The sequence below is a fragment of the Muscardinus avellanarius genome, assembly GCF_963383645.1.
Source record: "Muscardinus avellanarius genome assembly, chromosome: 11".
NCBI classification, from domain to species: domain Eukaryota; kingdom Metazoa; phylum Chordata; class Mammalia; order Rodentia; family Gliridae; genus Muscardinus; species Muscardinus avellanarius.
In genome coordinates this window covers 51,502,776-51,522,301 of record NC_137797.1, presented here as the reverse complement: position 1 = coordinate 51,522,301, position 19,526 = coordinate 51,502,776, and the positions used below count along the sequence as shown (strand labels likewise).

The 19,526-nt window shown below is 36.8% G+C and overlaps 1 protein-coding gene and 1 pseudogene across 3 annotated transcripts in view; one reads left to right on the top strand and one right to left on the bottom strand.

Annotated features, from left to right (window-relative positions):
- The window catches only part of RAB3IP (RAB3A interacting protein), a gene marked incomplete at both ends in the record, with an annotated part of 44,285 nt that overhangs the window by 23,392 nt on the left and 1,367 nt on the right, over window positions 1-19,526 (top strand). For both annotated transcript variants that reach the window (XM_080705392.1, XM_080705391.1), the window contains 6 exons: window positions 951-1,028; window positions 2,487-2,690; window positions 5,082-5,210; window positions 11,775-11,887; window positions 18,420-18,519; window positions 18,606-18,675. In XM_080705392.1, the coding sequence (XP_080561518.1) occupies window positions 951-1,028; window positions 2,487-2,690; window positions 5,082-5,210; window positions 11,775-11,887; window positions 18,420-18,519; window positions 18,606-18,675 (694 nt within the window). The remainder of the gene's footprint in view (window positions 1-950; window positions 1,029-2,486; window positions 2,691-5,081; window positions 5,211-11,774; window positions 11,888-18,419; window positions 18,520-18,605; window positions 18,676-19,526) is intronic.
- Window positions 8,551-9,049, bottom strand: LOC308270594 (non-histone chromosomal protein HMG-14-like; annotated as a pseudogene). The gene has a single exon. The product of its transcript is annotated as a non-histone chromosomal protein HMG-14-like (transcript).

Genomic DNA, 19,526 nt, shown 5'->3' with positions numbered 1-19,526 from the left:
ATTACTAGAATGTAATCAGGTTATAAACTCTTTAAAAGCCAGGACTTATCTCACTTCTCACTATATTGTGAGGGTCCTGGTACTTCATAAAGAGATGTCACAAATACATGTTTGATAAGTATTATATGAATACCTGAATTAAATGTCTGGATTTTCATATTTGTGGTACTGAAAAATTAAGACCTTATTAAAAGAGTAAATTTTGCCAAGCATGGAGGCAGATGCTTATAATACCAGTACTTGGGAGGATAAGATAGGAGGATGCACAGGTTAATGACCAGCCTCAAAAACTTAGGCCCTCAGCAAGTTAGTGAGATTTTGTTTCAAAATAAAATAGGGCTAGGAATGTAGCTCAGAGGTATAATGCTCCTGAGTTCAGTCCCCAGACCCCCACCCTCACATACACACAAGAGTAAACTCTGATCTGCCTTTTTAAATTGTTCTGTACAAAATTTTACACTTACAATCATATTGTGAATGTTTTTATTGGAAGCATTGAGGCTTCTTAACTGTCATTCCTATAAACTACATTATGGATGTGTTAATATTTTTTTTACTTGTCCCTTCTGTGTATCTTTGTTGTGACTAATAATATAAATATATATTATGATCAAAGTATAAATTCCACTGTGCAAAGGAGTTGGCTTTGACTTGTGTGCCATTATTTTTTCTTATACCACATTCAAAATTTTTTCACATAAGCACTTAACAGAATGACTGAATTCAACTTGGCTGCCTCAGTGGTAATAGGTACTAAGTGGAGTGGACCTGTTCCTCCTAATAGTTTGTTTATCTAAAGTCAGCTGCTGTTTCTGTAGTTGTCCTTCAGTTCTTCATTTCAGGTGAAATTTGGTAGTGTGTCTTTGCTTCAGTTATAGACACTTGGTGAAAGACTTTTGAAAACAAATGCTAAATGCTTGTTTCAAAATTTGAAATATTAACTTTTTCAGGAAGCTCATAAAATGGTAAGAGAAGCAAATATCAAGCAGTCAACAGCAGAAAAACAGCTGAAAGAAGCACAAGGGAAGGTAAGCTTTTATTGCTTTTAATAGTCTAAAATTTAAAGAAGTTGGTGATTATTGTTTTAAAAATGCCTTAACAGCCAGGTGTGGTGGTGCACGCTTGTAATTCCCGAGCTTGGGAGGCGGAGACAGGAGGATTGCACAGGTTTGAAGCCAGCCGTGCTGGCCTAAGAGACCCTGTTTCCAAATAAAAAAATATAAAATAGGTCTGGGAGTGTAGCCGGAGGTAGAAGGGTTTCCAGGAACCCCAGTACCACCAAAAAAAAAAAAAAGCCTTAACATGTTACTATTTGATTTTGTCAGATTGTAAAAGTATTGCTTATTTTTTAATCGATGCATTGAATTATACATCATACTGTGATTCATAATGATATATAAAGTAGTAATTTTTAATATTATTATTAGTATGTATATGGGGGTGGGGTACTAGGGATTGAACCCAGGGGCACCTCTGAGCTACACTCCTAGCCTTATTTTATTTTGAAATGAGGTCTCACTAACTTACTGCACACTAGCCTCAAACCATTCTCCTGTCTGAGCCATCTAAGTACTGAGATTACAAATGTGTGCCATTGAACCTGGCTTAAGCAGTGATTTATTTTATTAATTTTTTGTGTGTCACTGGGGATTGAACCCAAGGGCATTCTACCTCTGCGCAACACTTCCAGCCCTGTTTTATTTTTATTTTGAAACAGGGTCTCAATAGCTAATAAGAGTTTCCCTATTTGCTGAGCAGTGATTATTTTAAATTTGGAAATTATAGCTGGGCATGGTGGCACATGCTTGTAATCCCAGCATTTGGAAATCTGAGACTGGAGGATCGTGGTTTGAGGACTGCCTCAGCTACTACTTAGGCCCTTTAAAACTCAATGAAACCCTGTTTCAAAATAAAGAATAAAAAATAAGAATGGGGATATAGCTCAGAAGTAGAATGCCCCTGTGCTCCATTCCCAGTACTGCAAAAAAAAAAAAAAAAAAAAAAAAAGGAAAACTTTAAAAAAATATAAAGAAGAAAATAGCTACTACACAGATATAATTAATAATGAACATTGGTGCTCATTTATATTAGGATCTAAATCACATGTGTCATCAACTGGTTATATATATTTTAAAGTTAATATTTCTTTCCTAAGTTTACTGAAAAAAAAAAGCCACCCAAATGTTAGTAGATTTTTCTACTTTAGGAATGAACTGCAGGTATTGTATTTTAACAATTTCAAAAGTTTTCGTAAATTAAATGTTGGATTGTTTTTAAAATTTTATTTGACATCATAATTTGCAGTCAAATCCAACCATGTGTAAACATCAAAAATCTTGGTTATTCTTTTCTTTTAATACTCCACAGGAAATACAAATTGAAATTAGATTCTATCCTTGAAAAATATCTTGAACAATTGCTGACATTTAGCTGCATCTGTCATAAAACATACTTGGTGCATATGACTGTGTTGACTTATTTTCAAGATTGATGTACTTCAAGCTGAAGTAGCTGCATTGAAGACACTTGTGTTGTCCAGTTCTCCAACATCACCTACCCAGGAGCCTCTGCCAGGTGGAAAGACACCTTTTAAAAGGGGGCATACAAGAAATAAAAGTACAAGCAGTGCTATGAGTGGCAGTCATCAGGACCTCAGTATGATACAGCCAATTGTAAAAGACTGCAAAGAGGTAACTCATCAAGGACTATCCCTTCTGACTCTGTTGATATTTGTTAATTCTCATCACTGAGGTGTCATTTATGATATTGGCCAGCAAAATTTTTAGTACAAAGTATGGAATGTTAAGTTGGGGGAGGTTTTATCTAGAGCTGGCTGCTTTCAGGGATTCTTCACTTCCTTCTCTACCTGACATTGGAATACCTGCTGGAAACTTGGTAAGTTTCTTGATCCTAACTTTTCACTTAGGAAACAAGCCATCATGTGTTGTATAAAAGAGAGTGGGTGGCTTTAATGACCTGGCTAGTCAAAATTTACTGCTGGAGTGCTGTAACAAATTAGGAGAATAAGAAATATGTGAAAATAAGGTGACTTATTGTTGTTGTTGAACCCAGGGCCTCAATCTGGGTTTAATTCTGATTTCTTTGAATTTAAATTTCATTTTCTATTTAATATACTTTTATTGATGCATTATAACTACTTCATGGTGAGGTTCAGAATTATAGAAACATAAATAGCATTTTTAATTGCTTGCTACAACTTAAAATTTTACTAGTTTTTCATATAATTTTGTACTTTTTCTCTTCTGTTTACACTAACAAAATTGAAATATTTTCTCATGGAACATTTTAAAAGTTAATTTTTAGTTTTCAAAATTCCTTAGAATATAAGTAGGCAGTGTAAAACGTCAAAATATTAACTTTGCTTTCAGAATATATCTTATGTTCTGATGTTTTGTGAAATATATGCAAAAGCTTTACCAAACAAAGGAAACACAAAACTTTGACCTTAGAACAAGATGTGACAATCTGAAAGAAATTGACATGTCTGTGCTTCTGTAGGGAACGTGACAATGCACTCAGTCATGATATTAGCAACATATCTTCTGTATGTATTTAATATGCTTGTGAGCATACATACACACAAGAGCACTATAAGACTGTAGGATCAAGCCTTTTAGATTTGATCTTTACTACTTTCTTGCTCTGTAACCTTGAGCAAATTACTTAAGTTATCTATAAAATGGGGACTATAATATCTGTCTTGTATAGCTCTGATGATTAAATGTTTTATGTAAATTGCTTACCATAGTTCTTACAAGAGTCAGCTTTTAAGAAATGGTTTAAATTACTATCTTTAAACTAGAATCTTGCCAGTGTGGTGGCATACGCTTGTAATCCCAGCATTCAGGAGGCTGAGACCAGAGGATCGCGGTTCGCGGAAGCCTCAGCTACTTAGTGAGGCCCTCCGCAACTTAGTGAGACCCTGTTTCAAAATAAAGATCTCTAAGTAAGTGTTATATCTTAGAGCTAGGCATGCCTGTAATCCCTGCATTTGGGAGGCTAAGACCGTAGGATCATGGTTTGCAGACAGCCTCAGCTACTTAGTGAGGCCCTTTGCAACTCAGTGAGAGCCTATTTCAAAATAAAGAGTAAAAAAATAAGGGTGGGGGTATAGCTTGGGGGTAGATGCCCCTGGGTTCCACCCCCAGTACCACAAAAATAAATAAATTAACAAATCTTAAAAAAATAAAAAATAGGGCTGGGGGTATAGCTCAGAGGTAGAATACAAATACCCCTGGGTTCAATCCCTAATATATATTTATATATATCACACACACACACACACACACACACACACACACACACACACACACAAGTTATATTTTAAGATAGTCAATTTAGTAGACTATATGTATGCTTCTTTTTGTCTTTTTGTTTATATAATAAGCTTTCTTGGTAGTTCTTTTAGAAATGTCTTCAAGTAATAGCAAAACAATTAGTCTACCCTAAACTAAGTTTCACAATTCAGTCTCAGTTTATTTGAACGCTTTACTTATTTGATTTGGCTGTGAATTTCTTTTTGATTATTTTCAGAAAAGACCTTTCATCATCAATTTTTACATTCAGGACAGTGTGTACCTATGTCTTAAGAGTAGTTTCAACATTAATTTTTTAAGCAAGGATAATGGTAGCATCTTTGGACATCATAATGGATACATTGAAAAGGGCTAGTTATTTGGAAGTCATTGTTTAAATAAGAAAAATTGCTACCATTCATTTATTTCAAATGAAGAACATTTTGGTTATGTTAAATTAAATTATTTAATTAATTTATTTATTTATTTTGCGGGTCTGGGGATGGAACCCAGGGGCATTCAACATCCGAACTATAACCCCTGCCTTGTTTTTTATTCTTTTATTTTAAAACAGGGTCTCACTAAGCTGTGGAGGGCCTCACTTAGTGGCTGAGGCTGTCCACGAATCGCGAACCTCGTCTCAGCCTCCCAAATGCCGGGATTGCAAGTGTGTGCCACCATGCCCAGTTAAGTTTTATTTTTATGAAGTGTTTTATGGTTTTTCTTTTTAACAAGTTATTTTCTGTTTCCTTTTGGTTTGTTTAGGCTGATTTATCTCTGTATAATGAATTCCGATCTTGGAAAGATGAGCCCACAATGGACAGAACATGTCCTTTTTTAGACAAAATCTATCAGGAAGATATCTTTCCGTGTTTAACATTCTCAAAAAGTGAGGTAAGTTTTGTTTCATTTTCATAGGAATTCAGAGTTGTTTCTGTACTTTTTACTAAGACATGTTACATTTTAAAATATTTTTTACTTCATTAGGTTATAAAACACGCTTTGCCATTTTCTCCATTTCATATTAGGATCATAATTGTTGGAATTCAGATACTGAACATCTTTCCTTAGTTGAGCAGAGGATCATTCACAATGAAATGTGGATCTAGAATGAAATTGTGGATTCACAATGAAATGAGGAAGGCTTATTGTTTTATTAGATTTATCTGTACATGATAAAATTCCAGATTTTTCATCTTTGAAACAGGAATAGCACCTTACTTGCCTATGCCACAAGATTATTAAGAGACAAAAATGAAGTAGATAAAATAGACAAAAACTTTTAAAAAATGTAAGCCATTATGCAAATACAAATACATAATTTAAAATTTTCTGCGTGAAAGGTTTATCTCTAAATATTCTGTCAATTAATATTTAAGAAATTTAATTCTGAGTCTTATGTAAAGTCTTTTGAGGATTTAGTTATGAAATTACTTTAATTCCTTTTTTTTAATTGGTGCATTGTAGTCATATATCTTAATGGGGTTCATAATGGTAGAGGTATACATGCACACATCATTCATTTAGCCCATTCCCAACTTTTATCCTATCCATTTCCTCTCTCTCCTCATGTTTGGCTTAGTGACTGATATGTTTGTGAATGTAAATCATGTATTTTAGGGAATTTCTCTCCTTCCCCCTTCTATCCCCCTCAGTTAGGTCACCTTATTTGCCATTCTACGGTTTCTCCTTTGTCTAGAGTTCCTCCTATTACTTTTCCTCCCTTGCTTCTGAATATTAGGGAGAGCATTCGATTTCTTATTTTTTTGTGATTCACTAATCTCACTTAGCATAATGTTCTCCAGTTGCATCCATTTCCCCATAATTTTGTTCCTCTTTATGGCTGAGTAAAATTCCATTCTGTACATATCCCATAGTTTTTCATATGTTGAAGCAGTCTTACATCCCTGGGATGAACTCTGCTTGGTCATAGTGTATGATTATTTTGATGTGGTTATGAATGCATTGCTATTTGGTTTAGCAGTTTTGCATCTACATTCATCAATGATATAGGCCTATAGTTTTATTTTCTTGAGCTATCTTTATTTGGTTTTGGTATTAATATGATGTTGGCTTTGTAGAATGTACTTGTGAGAGTCCTGTTTCTATTTCATAGAATAGATTGAGGAGTATTGGGATTAGCTCCTCTATAAAGGTTTTATAAAATTCACTTGGGAAACTATCTGGTCCTGGGCTTTTGTTTGATGGTAGGCACTTTATTGCTGCTTCGATCTCTTTGATTCCTATTGGTCAGTTTAAATTTTCTATATCTTCTTGATTCAATTTAGGAAGGTTGTATATATCTGGAAATTTGTCAATTTCTTCTAGATTTTCCATTTTGAGTATAGTTTTTAAATAGTTTCTGATAATCCTCTGGATTTCCACGCTTTCGATGGTATTATCTCCTTTTTTCCAAAAGTATCAAAAAGGGAGTATATTTAACCATCATCAGCTCATAATAGAGCAAATGAGTGATAAGAAGAGTAATCCATGCTATATAGCATGTTTGGTGAACTGAAGCAGAGAAAGCTGGTTGAAGGAAGGCAGACAAACTTAGTTGTAAGTATTAGAACTGAGAGGCTCTATAATCATCTGTCATTTGCTCAATGTTGTACCTATGATTTGAAATGTACATGATAAGAACTCCAGGGATCTTTTGGTCATGGTCAACTGTGGCCACAATATAACACTTGTGCTGAGTTACTCTTTGTACCAAGCAGCCATTGCATAGGTTCCTTTGTGTGATCTATGAGTGACTTACTGTCACAAAGAGTTTGTTTTATGAAGGTGGCTGTACCTGTGTTTGGGGCATTAATGTTGACTATCTATTTCTTATTGCTGGATTTTTTTTTTACCAGTAAAATATGACCTGCTTTGTCTCTTCTGATAAGCTTGGGCTTGAATTTTTCTGATATCATAGTTGCTATTCCTGCTTGTCTTTGAGTTTTGTTGGCATAGATTACCTTGTTCCAACCCTTCACCTTTAGTTTGTGACTATGTTTACTTGTAGTGTGTGTTTTTTGTAGGCAGCATATAGATGGATTCTGTTTTTAATCCATTTTGCCACCTTATGTCATTTTATTTGGGAGTTGAAGCCATTTATGTTAAATGTGTTTATTAATAGATGATTTTTAATTCCTAACATTTTGAATTTTAACTTCTGTTTAAGGTAGTGCTTGTTCTTCTTTGCTTAGTTGTTTGTTTGATGGAAATTATTGTTTCTTCAGTTCTGGCATTTGTTAATTATTTCTTCTTTGTAATTAATCTCTTTGAGTATTTCTCTAGTGCTGGTTTGGAAGACATAACTTCTTTCAGCTTCTTTTTGTCGTGGAAGATTTTTATTTCCCAATTGAATTTGAGAGATATTTTTGCTGGGTAGGAAATTTTTGGCTGCAAGTTGTTTTCTTTAAGAGTTTGGAATATGTTACTCTAGGCCTTTCTGCCTTTCATGACTTGGTCTCGAGTGATTCTTATTGGTTTGCCTCTGAATGTCACTTGGTCTTTTGCTTTTGTCGCTTTTAAGATTCTTTACTTGGCCTCTACATTAGTCAGTTTGACTATTATGTGGCATGGTGAATCTTTCTCTGATCTTGTTTGTAAAGTGGGTTCTATATGTTACCTGTACCTGTTTATATATATCTTTTTTTATCATTATTGAGATTTATTGGTTGTCGAGGGTCAGCTCACAGACACTTCACTTTGTACACACAAAACTCATGTACTAAAAATCTAAAAAGCATCATACTATGATTCCTTTTCAGTTACTCCAGTGACTTTCCAGCTAAAATTTGGAGGCAAATTTTCCCGAAATCGATATCAAGTATCATATCTTAAAATGCTGATAAACTGTTACTAAATCTCCTCAAGTCACAATTTTATATCATATATACTACATATACAAATTTCCCATCTTTCACAGCACATTAAAGAAAATTATGAAGAAAACTGGGCTACCATGACCAAAGATGTTATTGAGTACACATAACTCTGACAGGGTGATGGCCAAGGAGTGGTTTTCTTTAGGAAGCAATTCTACTAAAAAGTAACATGGAGATAGAATTTAAAATATTCAAGACATTAAATGCATGACTGCGACTCCAAATTTCCATTTAGTATGCTTTGTTTTGTAGGACATAAAACTAACTCCCCACCTATGGAATGTTAAGCTGACACCAAAGATAGTAAAAGCCTCCCATAATCCAATATCACACTATTTTATGGTTGAACCAAAAAATACAAGCAAATGGTTTCACCTTAAAAAAAAAAAATCACTTACACTTAAAAATGGGATGAGGTAGGATTCACCCTTTCTAAAAATATTTCTAGAGCTGCTAAAAAACTTGCATTTACAAAATAGTTTATAAAAATATTCCTCTGGACTATACAAGAAGGGAGAAGGGGAGCACTGATGAGACACAGTCTATGATTAATCCAGCGGGATTTCTTTCTCCTGGGCTTCATTAGAAGCTGAACACTCCTCGCTTTTAGTCTGTTTTCTGCAGGCAAGTCTTCTTTAGTTTCTTGATTAGCTACTTAAGCTTGTTTTCCCTTCACTCCCCTCTTCTCTTTTGTTTGCACTTTTTTGTCCAAAGATTTATTCTCTAACTTTCCCGCTGCCTTCTTGGGCTTACTTCCACTTTTGCAGAAGCAGGCTTAGCTGACAACTGTACCAATCTCCTCTTGGGCTCCTCCTTCGCCACTGTTTCAGCAGAGCTGAGCTTCCTCTTGGGCATCCTGGTGGTGCAGGGGGTGCATGTGGGTGCTGTTGACTGTGGTGCACAGGGGCCTTCTGAAGTTGTGCTGCCTGGCCGCTGCCACTCCTCTCACCCCCCCCCCCCCCCAGCTACTGGGACCCGTACCTATATACCTCTTTTTTTATGTTTGGAAATTTTTCTGATATTACTTATTTGAAAAGATGGCTGATCCCTTTAGTTTCAGCTTCTATTCCCTCTTCTATGCCTGTTATTCTTACGTTAGGTCTTCTAAAATTGGCCCATACCTTTTCATTGTCCAATTCATGCTGTTAAATTGTTTTTTCTAAATTATACGCTATGTGTTCATTTTTGGAATGGCCATTTTAGAAGAGTGAGATTCTATTTTCTATGTGGTCTAGTTTACTGTTTATAGTTTGGATTGATGTGTTCACTTGAATGTTTGTATCCTTTACTTCCTTCAGAGCTTCTTTCTGATTTCCTGTTCAGGGTGTCAGATTCTTTGTTCATTTGTTTCTTTATTTCTTTCAGGTTCTCTCTAAATTCTTTTCTGAAATCTAGTATCATTTCTACTATTAAAGTTCTGATTTGTCCTTCTTTGTGTGGGTTCTGTTATTGTGGGGTTGTGGGAGCGCATTGCTCATGATTTCAGATTTCTTAAGTTTGTATTTGTTGCTTTTGATAGCCTTCTTTCACTATATAGATGTCAGCTGGTATATACAAGGACAAGTTGTGTTGTATTCAGTGGTGAAGGTTGAGTGAGGAGGAAGGTACTGAAGTAGTAATTGCAAGAATAGGATAAAGTAGCAGATAGGATAGAATAGAATAAAGTTTGAGTTTGGTAAAGTAATATATTGTACAGATTAGAGATAGTGAATATATAGGAAGATTCTAGTAACCAGTGTAGTGTATTTAGGTATAGTGGTATGAAGTTGATTAATATAAGACAAAGAAAAGAAAGGGACAGAGGAGAGAGTAAATATGAATAAGGGAAGAAGCTTGTAAAAGGGATGAGGAAGAGAGCAAAAAAAAAAAATAACAAACACACACACACACACACACACACACACACAAAAGAACAATAACAATAAAATGAAACAATGTTACAAATATATGAATACTGAGCAGACTTAGCTTCTCTAGTCCTCCTGAGACTGCATAGATTATTTCAGCCATTTAAGATTTACATTCTTTATTAGGTTCTTGAGCATGTTCTAAACATTCTCATTTGCTTTGTAACCCATAGTAATAATGCCAGTTTGTAGCACTTTTTGGTCTCCTTCAATGGTTAGGATCCTGGCCTGGTGTCTTTCTCTGTGCAGGCACTGAGTGCCACTGGTGCCTCTCCTGCTGCAAGTCTGGGTCTCTGAGCTTTCAAAAAGGGCTGGTCTCTGAGACACTCTTAGTTTACACAGGCGGTCTTGCTGTAGGTCGGTATCATTGGGGCTGGATCTACTGTAAGTACAGGTCTTCACACTTTCCACAGACTCTGAGCCTGCATATGCAGTGGGTGCTGTTGGGACCAGACCTAGGAGTCTGTGTGTTCCATAGTTACGGCTGGCTTGTTTTGACTTTTTCCTAGTCACCACAATTGGGTGGTTTGTGGTGATCTCTGGAGGCCCAGGTAGGGCTTTGAGGCCTGCAAACTATAGGCCTCTTTGCCTAATTGGCCCTGAGGGCTATCTACTAATCCATGCTTCTGCTGCGTCCAACAGCAGACTCAACCCCCACCTTCACTAGGGTGAACCACAAAGTCTGAGACCCCACAAGTCTATTACTTGCTGTATGAGTCCCTGAAGCTGCAGTGGATGGTCTCCCTTGGGGATGGCTAGTTCACTTATGGTGTTTTTGACTGCTGCTTTGGATCAGGACCAGGAGGGTGTGTGTGCTGCTGCTGCAGGCTGTAGCTGGGAATCCAGGCAGTAACATCTCTGTGGAGTGTGGCGTGAGGAGCCAGTTGCTTACAGTTCCACTGAACTGCAGCTGCTTACTTTGCATCAAGTCATTAGCTTTTTGCTGGGGGTCTCTGGAGGCTGCAGTGCCAGCAGTCCTGGCCCAGTTAGGCAAGATGGCGTCACCGTGCCCATAGTGGCAGCTGTAGCCATTGGAGGAGGTGCAGTACTTTTCTGTCTTCTGTTCTACCTTCTAGCTTTGTTTCTGCCGCCTTTCAATTTTTGTTGCTTTGTTCAATTTATGCTGTTCTTTTTTCTCTTGTCAAGACACTGTTTTCAAGGTGATAGAGATGGAGTGTCAGAGGACTGAGATGTGCTTCTTCCCTCAGTTGCCAGAAGTCATGAAGTTACTCTTAAGGAACATTTAGGATGAGCAGTGTAATATTCTTGACATAAGCATGTGTTCATTGTGCCTGGTTTCGAGGAGGCGATGCAGCACCAGTAATCTTGATAAGTTGAGGAAGTTTGTTGTTTTTATCTGCTGATTATCAGTTGCTACTCTCTTCACCTAGAGACTTAATATTTGATAATTCAGTTAATTTTTGTTGACTTTTGTGAATACATATACAAGTTGAGAAAATATATGCCTTTAGTTAATATATATTAGTGTGCTATAAATAACAGTGTTTATTGCATAAATTTAGCAGAATAACCCATGAATGTATTTATTCTGAAGTGACATTTACAGTGGAGATTAAACTTTGAGGAGAAATAATTTATGAAATTTGTCTGCTGTAGAACACAATTGTGGTATTTTTCTGCCAGCATAGCACCTAATGCTTTTATTTTTCAAGCTGGCTTCAGCTGTCCTGGAGGCTGTGGAGAACAATACGCTCAGCATTGAGCCCGTCGGACTACAGCCGGTTCGATTTGTGAAAGCTTCTGCAGTTGAATGTGGAGGACCAAAGTAGGTTTTCACATCTGTGACTTATAATCCATAATGAGTTTCTGAAATTTTGTGTGTTATAGTATATTATTTTTAGCTTTAATTGTGGTTAGATATTTTCCTTGAGGTTTCAGTTTAGTGTCTGTGCAGTCCAAGGACAGATTCTCAGACACTGTGGGAAATAGCACTTCAAAATTAACATCAAAGGAGACTTCTTTTAATTACAAAAATAAACATATATGATAGGTATTCAGGTAGACTGAAGATTATAAACACTTTGTTTTAGTATTTTTTTTACCCCATATCATCGCCCACTAATGGATTGTGAAGTCATTGAGTGAGTCACAGGCAGGGTTTCTGTTTATCATATGTATGTGTATAGTGGTATGCATTGGGTCTCTGTGTAAAATACTGAGGATATTATAAAAAATAATTTGAAGAAATGCTCAGACTAGATCTTACCAAACTTGAAAACAGGGTGCCAAAAGACTTGATTAGTCTTCATCTTTCATATTGCTATTATAAAATATTTTAACTTTGGTAAACAGTTGTCTTTCATATGTAAAAGTATTTGGGAATTAAAAAAAAATAGAAGTAAGACTACCATGTTTCATAGCAAGGCAAGCTTTTTTTCCAAGGAGGGAAGACTGAAAGCAGTAGTACCTAAAACCTCTGGCAAAGGTAACGTTTTAGCTTAAAACTAAGACATACTTCTGGCTTAACTTCTCTTTAAAAATGACTTAGGAACTGGGCATAGTGGACAATCCTGTAATCCCAGTACTTGAGAGGCTACAAGACTGGAGGATTATGGGTTTGAGACCAGTCTCAGCAACTTAGTGAGACCCTCAGCAACTTAATGAAACTCTGTTTTAAAAATAAAAAATAAAAAATTGGCCTAGGTATAGCTCAGAGGAAGAATGGCCCTGGGTTCAGTTGCACAAACAAGAAAAAAAAAAAAAAGACCTGGAAAGCTTTTGAGGATTGAGGATGCTGATTAGTTAAGAAGCAGGCCCATATGGAAGATTGGGAAGCCTAAGAGAATTCATAGAAAGCATAATTGACTCCATCATGGTTCTTGTGAAGCCAAAAGATTTAAAAACTATTTGAAATTAACAAGTTTAGGTTAAAGCCTATTGTAAAGGTTCTGTAATTCTTTTGATTCATGCATGCACACACATTCTCAGCAACTGGTATATTTGTGTGAATGTTTGTGGGGGGTAGCAAGTGTCATATTTCCTGTGGGAGCCACACATCCATCCAGAGTTGTATTCTATGTTACAATGCCCCTGTGACATACCTGTAACACAGTGGCCTCTAGATTTTAAGAAAAGGACTTATTCTTAATTTCTATAAACATTATGTTTTGTTTTGGTTTCGTGGTTCTGGGGATTGAACCCAGGGGCATTCTACCTTGAGCTGTACCTCTAGTCCTAGTTTATGTTTTATTTTGTAATACGATCTTGCTAAATTGCTGAAGCTGGGCTTGAATCTGCAATCCTCCTGTTTCATTCTCCCAAGTACTGGGACTACAGGTGTGTCCCACCATGCCCACCTCTGTGTGTTTTTATCTTGGTCCTTTAATCCACAAAATGAAGAATCAAATGTAATAATAGCAATTTTTGTATTTTTAAGTTTTATATCTTATTTTAAATGTAATATAACAGTTGTTTGGGGTGTGTGTGTGTGTGTGTGTGTGTGTGTGTGTGTGTGTGTGTGTGTGTGTTTTGCTGGGAAATGAACTCAGAGGCATTCTATCCCTGAACCACACATTCAGAAACAGGATCTCACTAGGTTGCTGAGAGCCTCACTAAATTGCTGAGTCTGGCCTCAAACCTGAGATCCTCCTGTCTCAGCTTCCCGAGTACTACAATTATAAGTGTGTGCGGCTATGCCCAGCTTAACATAACAGTTTTAATTGTAGAATTTAAGCTTTGTGCTTGCATTATGTATCACACCTATCATATATATCACACATATCACACATTTGCAGATACCTTCAAAAGATGACAAATGAGGGTATCTGGGAAAGTAGATTTATATTATTTTAGTAAAACAGTTATATAGGTTAGATGTAGAGAATGGTTTAACTAGTTTAAGTATAATGTGCTTATGGGTATGAGGCCATAAGCTAAGGTATTTGTAGAGCATATTATATGAAAAAAAAAACTGAAAGAAAATGGTCCTTTTTTTTTGTAGTAGTAGTAGTAGTAGCAGCAACAGCAGCACTGGAGATTCATTCCAGGGGTGTTCTACCTCCTAGCTACACCTCCAGCCCAATTTTATATTTTTATTTTAAAACAAGGTCGTGCTTAAGTATCTGAGGCTGGCCTAGAACTTTGATCCTCTTGTCTCAGCCTCTCCATTATTGGGATTACAAGCACGTGCTACCATGCCTGGCAATAATATTTTTAAAAACATGAAATGTAAAGTATAGCCCTGGCCAAAGCTCTTATGGATTAGGTTATGAAGGTAGTGACTAAATGAATTTCATGGCGCTATAGAAACTTTGAGGATGACAAGATCATTTCATTTGTGATCAGGGACTCTTGGAGGGAGGTTTGGTCTGGGATTTTGAAGCATCGTGAAATTGGCTAAAGAACAGTTGATACAACTGACGGTCTAGAAACAAGGATGCAGAATTTGTACAGAGGGATGGAGAAGGAAAGATGAATGTATGGAGAAGGAAAGATGTGACAAATCCTAGTTTGGAGTGGGGGCCTGGTGAGGGAAAGGAGTGAGAGATGACTGGAAGAACAACTCAAAGTCAGTCTGGAAGTAAGTAGGAGAAGCTCTAGCTTGTGGAAGAAGGTTAGGGATATAGATCTAGACATGTTGACATCCTCAGGTTAAAATGGCAAGCAACGATTTGAAATCTTGGGACTAGAGCTATAAAGAAATGCACTAGATACACTTGTGTAGCATGGTTTGAAAAAAATCATTGTTGTGGAGTCAGGAAATAGCAGTAAATCCTGGTTCAAATGAAAATAAATTGACGGTGATTGGTCTACTTTGAAATGAGGATTTTTTTTTTTTTCTGTTTTGGGTTTTTTTCTTCTTTTTTTTTTTGGTTTTTAAAGGATTGACCTCAAGGGTGCTCTACAACTCAGCTACATCCCCATCTCTATTTATTTTTTATTTTGAGAAAAGATATTGCTAAATTGCTGAGAAAGTCTAGCTTCAAACTTTTAAACCTTATATCTCAGCCTTCTAAGTGCTAGGATTACAGATGTGTGCTACCACACCTGTTGAAATGAGATCATTTAAGAAACACTTTTTTTCCCCTGCAGTACTAGGGATGAAACCCAGGGACATTCTACCTCTGAGTTATCCCCCCCCCTGCCCTATTTTTATTCCTTATTTTGAAACAGAGTCTCACTGAGTTGCAAAAGGCCTCACTAAGTAGCTGAGGTTGGCCGTGAACCACGATCCTCCTGTCTCAGCCTCCCAAAAGTTGGGATTACAAGCGTGTACCACCATGCCCTGCTTAACACTTTACTTTTTTTTTAAAGTTGATACTTAGAAAGATGTTTGCAAAGCCCTTTGAAAATTAAATGAAGCATACAAGTATATTTCTGTTTCCAGAAGAATGTCAGATAATTATGCCTTTGGAAATTCCAAGGACTTCCAGCACTTGAATTTTAAACTTACTCATCTTTTATCCTTTTCAAGCTAGTAGTTAATGCTTTTAAATATTGTTTCAGATTACTAAAGCAGTTTTCTAGTAAAGGAACAATAAGGCAAAACTCTCTTTGAAAAGAAAATGGTTTGTGATTTCACCTCCAAAATTATTCTTTTCCAAATAACACATTTTCCATGTTTTTCCATATAGAGGCACATTTGTTTCTTATAGGTATTGCTGAAATTTAGTGTTTTTCATGTGTATATCCTTATTATATAATTCATAATGTCATTTAAAATGCCACTGACCACTTTATTACTTAGAGGTTGTGCTAATTTTGTATTGATAGAGCAGTAGCTGTAGGTGACATCTTGGCTGCATGTCCAGCCTTATAACCAGCTTCATCTTACAGAGTTTAGTGACAGTCATGGAATGTTTGCTGGGTGCCAGGCATTTAAAGATGAATAAGACAGTCTTTGCCCGCAAGAGATTTACAGCCTTATTTCAGCCAGAAAGTCCTCATACCACATTTTAGCTTTTATAATATATAAATAGAAAGGATGGTGTGGAAAAAGTGTACCTTTTATATGTGTTTTAAAATTAAACATGGTATCGGCTCCTCCTAGTCCTATTTTACTTTTTTAATTATTTTTTTTTGGGGGGTACTGGGGATTGAACTCAGAGGCATTCTATCTTCTATCTCCAACCTATACCTCCAGCCATATATGTGTGTGTGTGTGTGTGTGTGTGTGTGTGTGTGTGTGTGTGTGTGTGTGTGTGTGTATGTGTGTGTGTGTGTGTGTGTGTGTGTGTGTGTGTGTATTTGTCCTGGGGATCAAATCCAGGAACATTCTGCCTATGAGCTACAACCCCAGCCCTATTTTTTATTTTGAAATAACATCTCACTAAGTTGCAGAAGGCCTTACTAAGCAGCTGAGCCTGGCTACGAACCTGCAAACCTCCTGTCTCAGTCTCACAAGTACTGGAATTAGAAGTATGCTCCACCACACCCAGCTTTTGAAATTCTTAAAAGACAAGAGTATTAATGACTGAGAGAGCCTTGGCATCAATTAAGACTTTTAACTAGGCATAGTCTATAATCCCTATACTTGGAAGCTGAGACCAGGATCACAGGTTTAAAGCCAGCCTCAGCAGCATAGCAAGACCCTGTTTCAAAGTAAAAAATAAAACGGGCAAAGAGTGCCAGGCCTGGTGGCTCACACCTGTAATCCCAGTAATTGGGAGATTGAGACAGGAGAATCATCATTTGCAGCCAGTCTTAGCAATTTAGGCCCTCCACAACTTGGTGAAACCCTGTTTCAAAATAAAACAATTAATAGGAGTGGGGTGTAGCCTGGAGGTAGAATTTCCCAGTACCACAAAAAAAAAAAAAAAAAAAGAAAGAAAGAAAAGAAAAAACTGGGGGCTGGGCATGGTGGCTCTCACCTGTAATCCCAAGTACTTTGGAGACTGAGACAAGAGAATCACAAGTTTAAATCCAGCCTCAGCAACATGTCAATTTAGCAAGACTCTGTCAAAATAAAATATAAGGAGCCAGGCGTGGTGGGGGCACACTTGTAATCCCAGAACTTGGAAGGCTTAGAGAGGAGGATCACAGGTTTGAAGCCAGCCTCAGCTACTTAGTTAGACCTTATGCAATTTAGTGTGGCCTTCTGCAATTTAGTGAGACCCTGTTTCAAAATAAAAGAATAAAAACTTGATCTGGGGTATAGCTTGGAGTTAGAATGCCCCTGGGTTCAGGTTCAATCCCCAGTACTGGAGGAAAAAAAAAAAAAAAAAGGGCTGGGATATAACTTGGAAGTAGAATGCCTCTGAGTTCAACCCCTAGTACACCCTCCCAAAAGAATAAAAGAACAAAATAGGAGTGGGAGCCATGTGTGGTGGCACAGGTTTATAATTCCAGTACTTCCTAGGCTGAGACAGGATCGCAGGTTCGTGGCCAGCCTCAGCTACTTAGGCTTTTCACAACTTAGACCCTATTTCTTTTTATTTATTTATTTATTTATTTATTTATTTATTTATTTATTTATTTATTTATTGGTGGTACTGGGGTTCCTGGAAGCCCTTCTACCTCTGGGCTACACTCCCAGACCTATTTTTACATTTTTATTTGGAAACAGGGTCTCCTAAGCCAGCGCGCGCGGCTGGCTTCGAACCTGCGCGATCCTCCTGTCTCTGCCTCCCAAGCGCGGGGATTACAAGCGTGCGCCACCACGCCCGGCGACCCTATTTCAAAATAAGGAATAAAGAATAGGATTGGGGATGTAACTCAGAGGTAGTATGCCCCTGGGTTTAACTCCTAGTACTGCCAAAAAAAAAAAAAAAATAGGACTGAGGTGTAACTTGGAGGTAGAATGCCCCTGGGTTCAGTCCCTACTACCATAAAAATTATAAGTTAAAAAATAGATTAAGCATGATAGATGGCTTAATCTCTGTATTTCTCACTGTGTTTCACGTATGCATATAAACCAACCAACCAAACAAGCAAAGAGTATGCCACGTGGACACTATTGCCCTGCAAGCTGTCAGTAGCAGGGTTGAGACTTACCATTCATCCTTAGAGTCTTCTTAGCTGAGAAGTTGAAGTTGTGATGGAAAGCTGAACACAGTCCCATAGCTGGTGACATATTTGTAAATTTGCTCTGGGATGTGGATACATCACACACAGGATAGAAGCATCTTGTTTCTGTTTCTGGAAGCATGGTTAGTATTATGTTATTAAGCTTCTATTAGAACGTACGTCACTTGAGTACGGCTTTTCCTTTTCATCGCTGTAGCTCAGTCCAGAATGGCGCTCTGCATACAGTGGGCTCCTAAGTGCTTGTTGTCTCACTGAATGAATAGGTGATGTACACAGAAGGTAGGCAAAAATGCTTTTAATGAAAAAAACTAATATTTATTATTATCTTACAGAAAATGTGCTCTCACTGGTCAGAGTAAGTCCTGTAAACACAGAATTAAACTAGGGGACTCAAGCAACTATTATTATATTTCTCCTTTTTGCAGATATAGGGTAAGTGACTTAACCATGAGTTTTGAGAAAGTTTGCTTGGATATAAGATCTTTGATCAGTCGTGACATTTTTTCCTTTTGGCCTAGATCACTTCTGTATGTAACTTTTTCACATACATTCGATATATTCAGCAAGGACTTGTGAAACAGCAAGATGGTGAGTATTCTTAATTCATTATAAGTATTTACATGAAAATTCAGCAAAAAGCATATAGGACAAGTAATGCGCAAATAAACCTTATTGCTTCCACATTTATATTGAATTCATCTTGGAGTTCTATTAAAATGTGTAGATAATTTGGGAACAAACATCTCCAAAAAACAATGTATTTAATCCTTTTATTCATAATTTTACTCTTTTGAATTTTAATTAGGACTGGTTTTATCTTGTAAGAGATGTATAGTCAATGTGGGGAGAGTACAAAACGTATTGAATTTACTCTTAAAGGATGGAAATGAGCCAGCTCTAGAAATGGTCAGATTTAGTTTAATTGATGGAAGCCATGAAGCAGCTAGCAATAAGTTTTTTCTGTATTTTCCATTTTCCTGTGTGATTTAATAAGAGTGATTAAATAATTCTCAATGGAATAAAGATTACCATATTCTAAATCAGTAGAAATGTACAGATGACATATCTAGATGAGCCAGCTTGTGCAAGTTTGTTAATATTCTTAATAAAGTCTTTCATAATTGCTGATAAATTTATAACCCAGTGTCTTAAATATTAAGCATAAAAACTGACATGACCTGACAGTACCAAAGCAGTATTTATTGTGTCCCTAATTAAAAATTCCAAAGTGCTCCAAAATAGGACATTTTTTAAATGATGACATGATACCACACCTTACCTCATGTGGTCAAAACACAGGCACACAAACAATGTTCAGGTTGCTATATAAAGGGTACGTGGAACATAAATGAATTTCCTGCCAGACATGGGTTCCTTCTCTAAGATAACCTATTATATGCAAATATTCCCAAACCCCCTAAAATAAAAAATCCAAACCA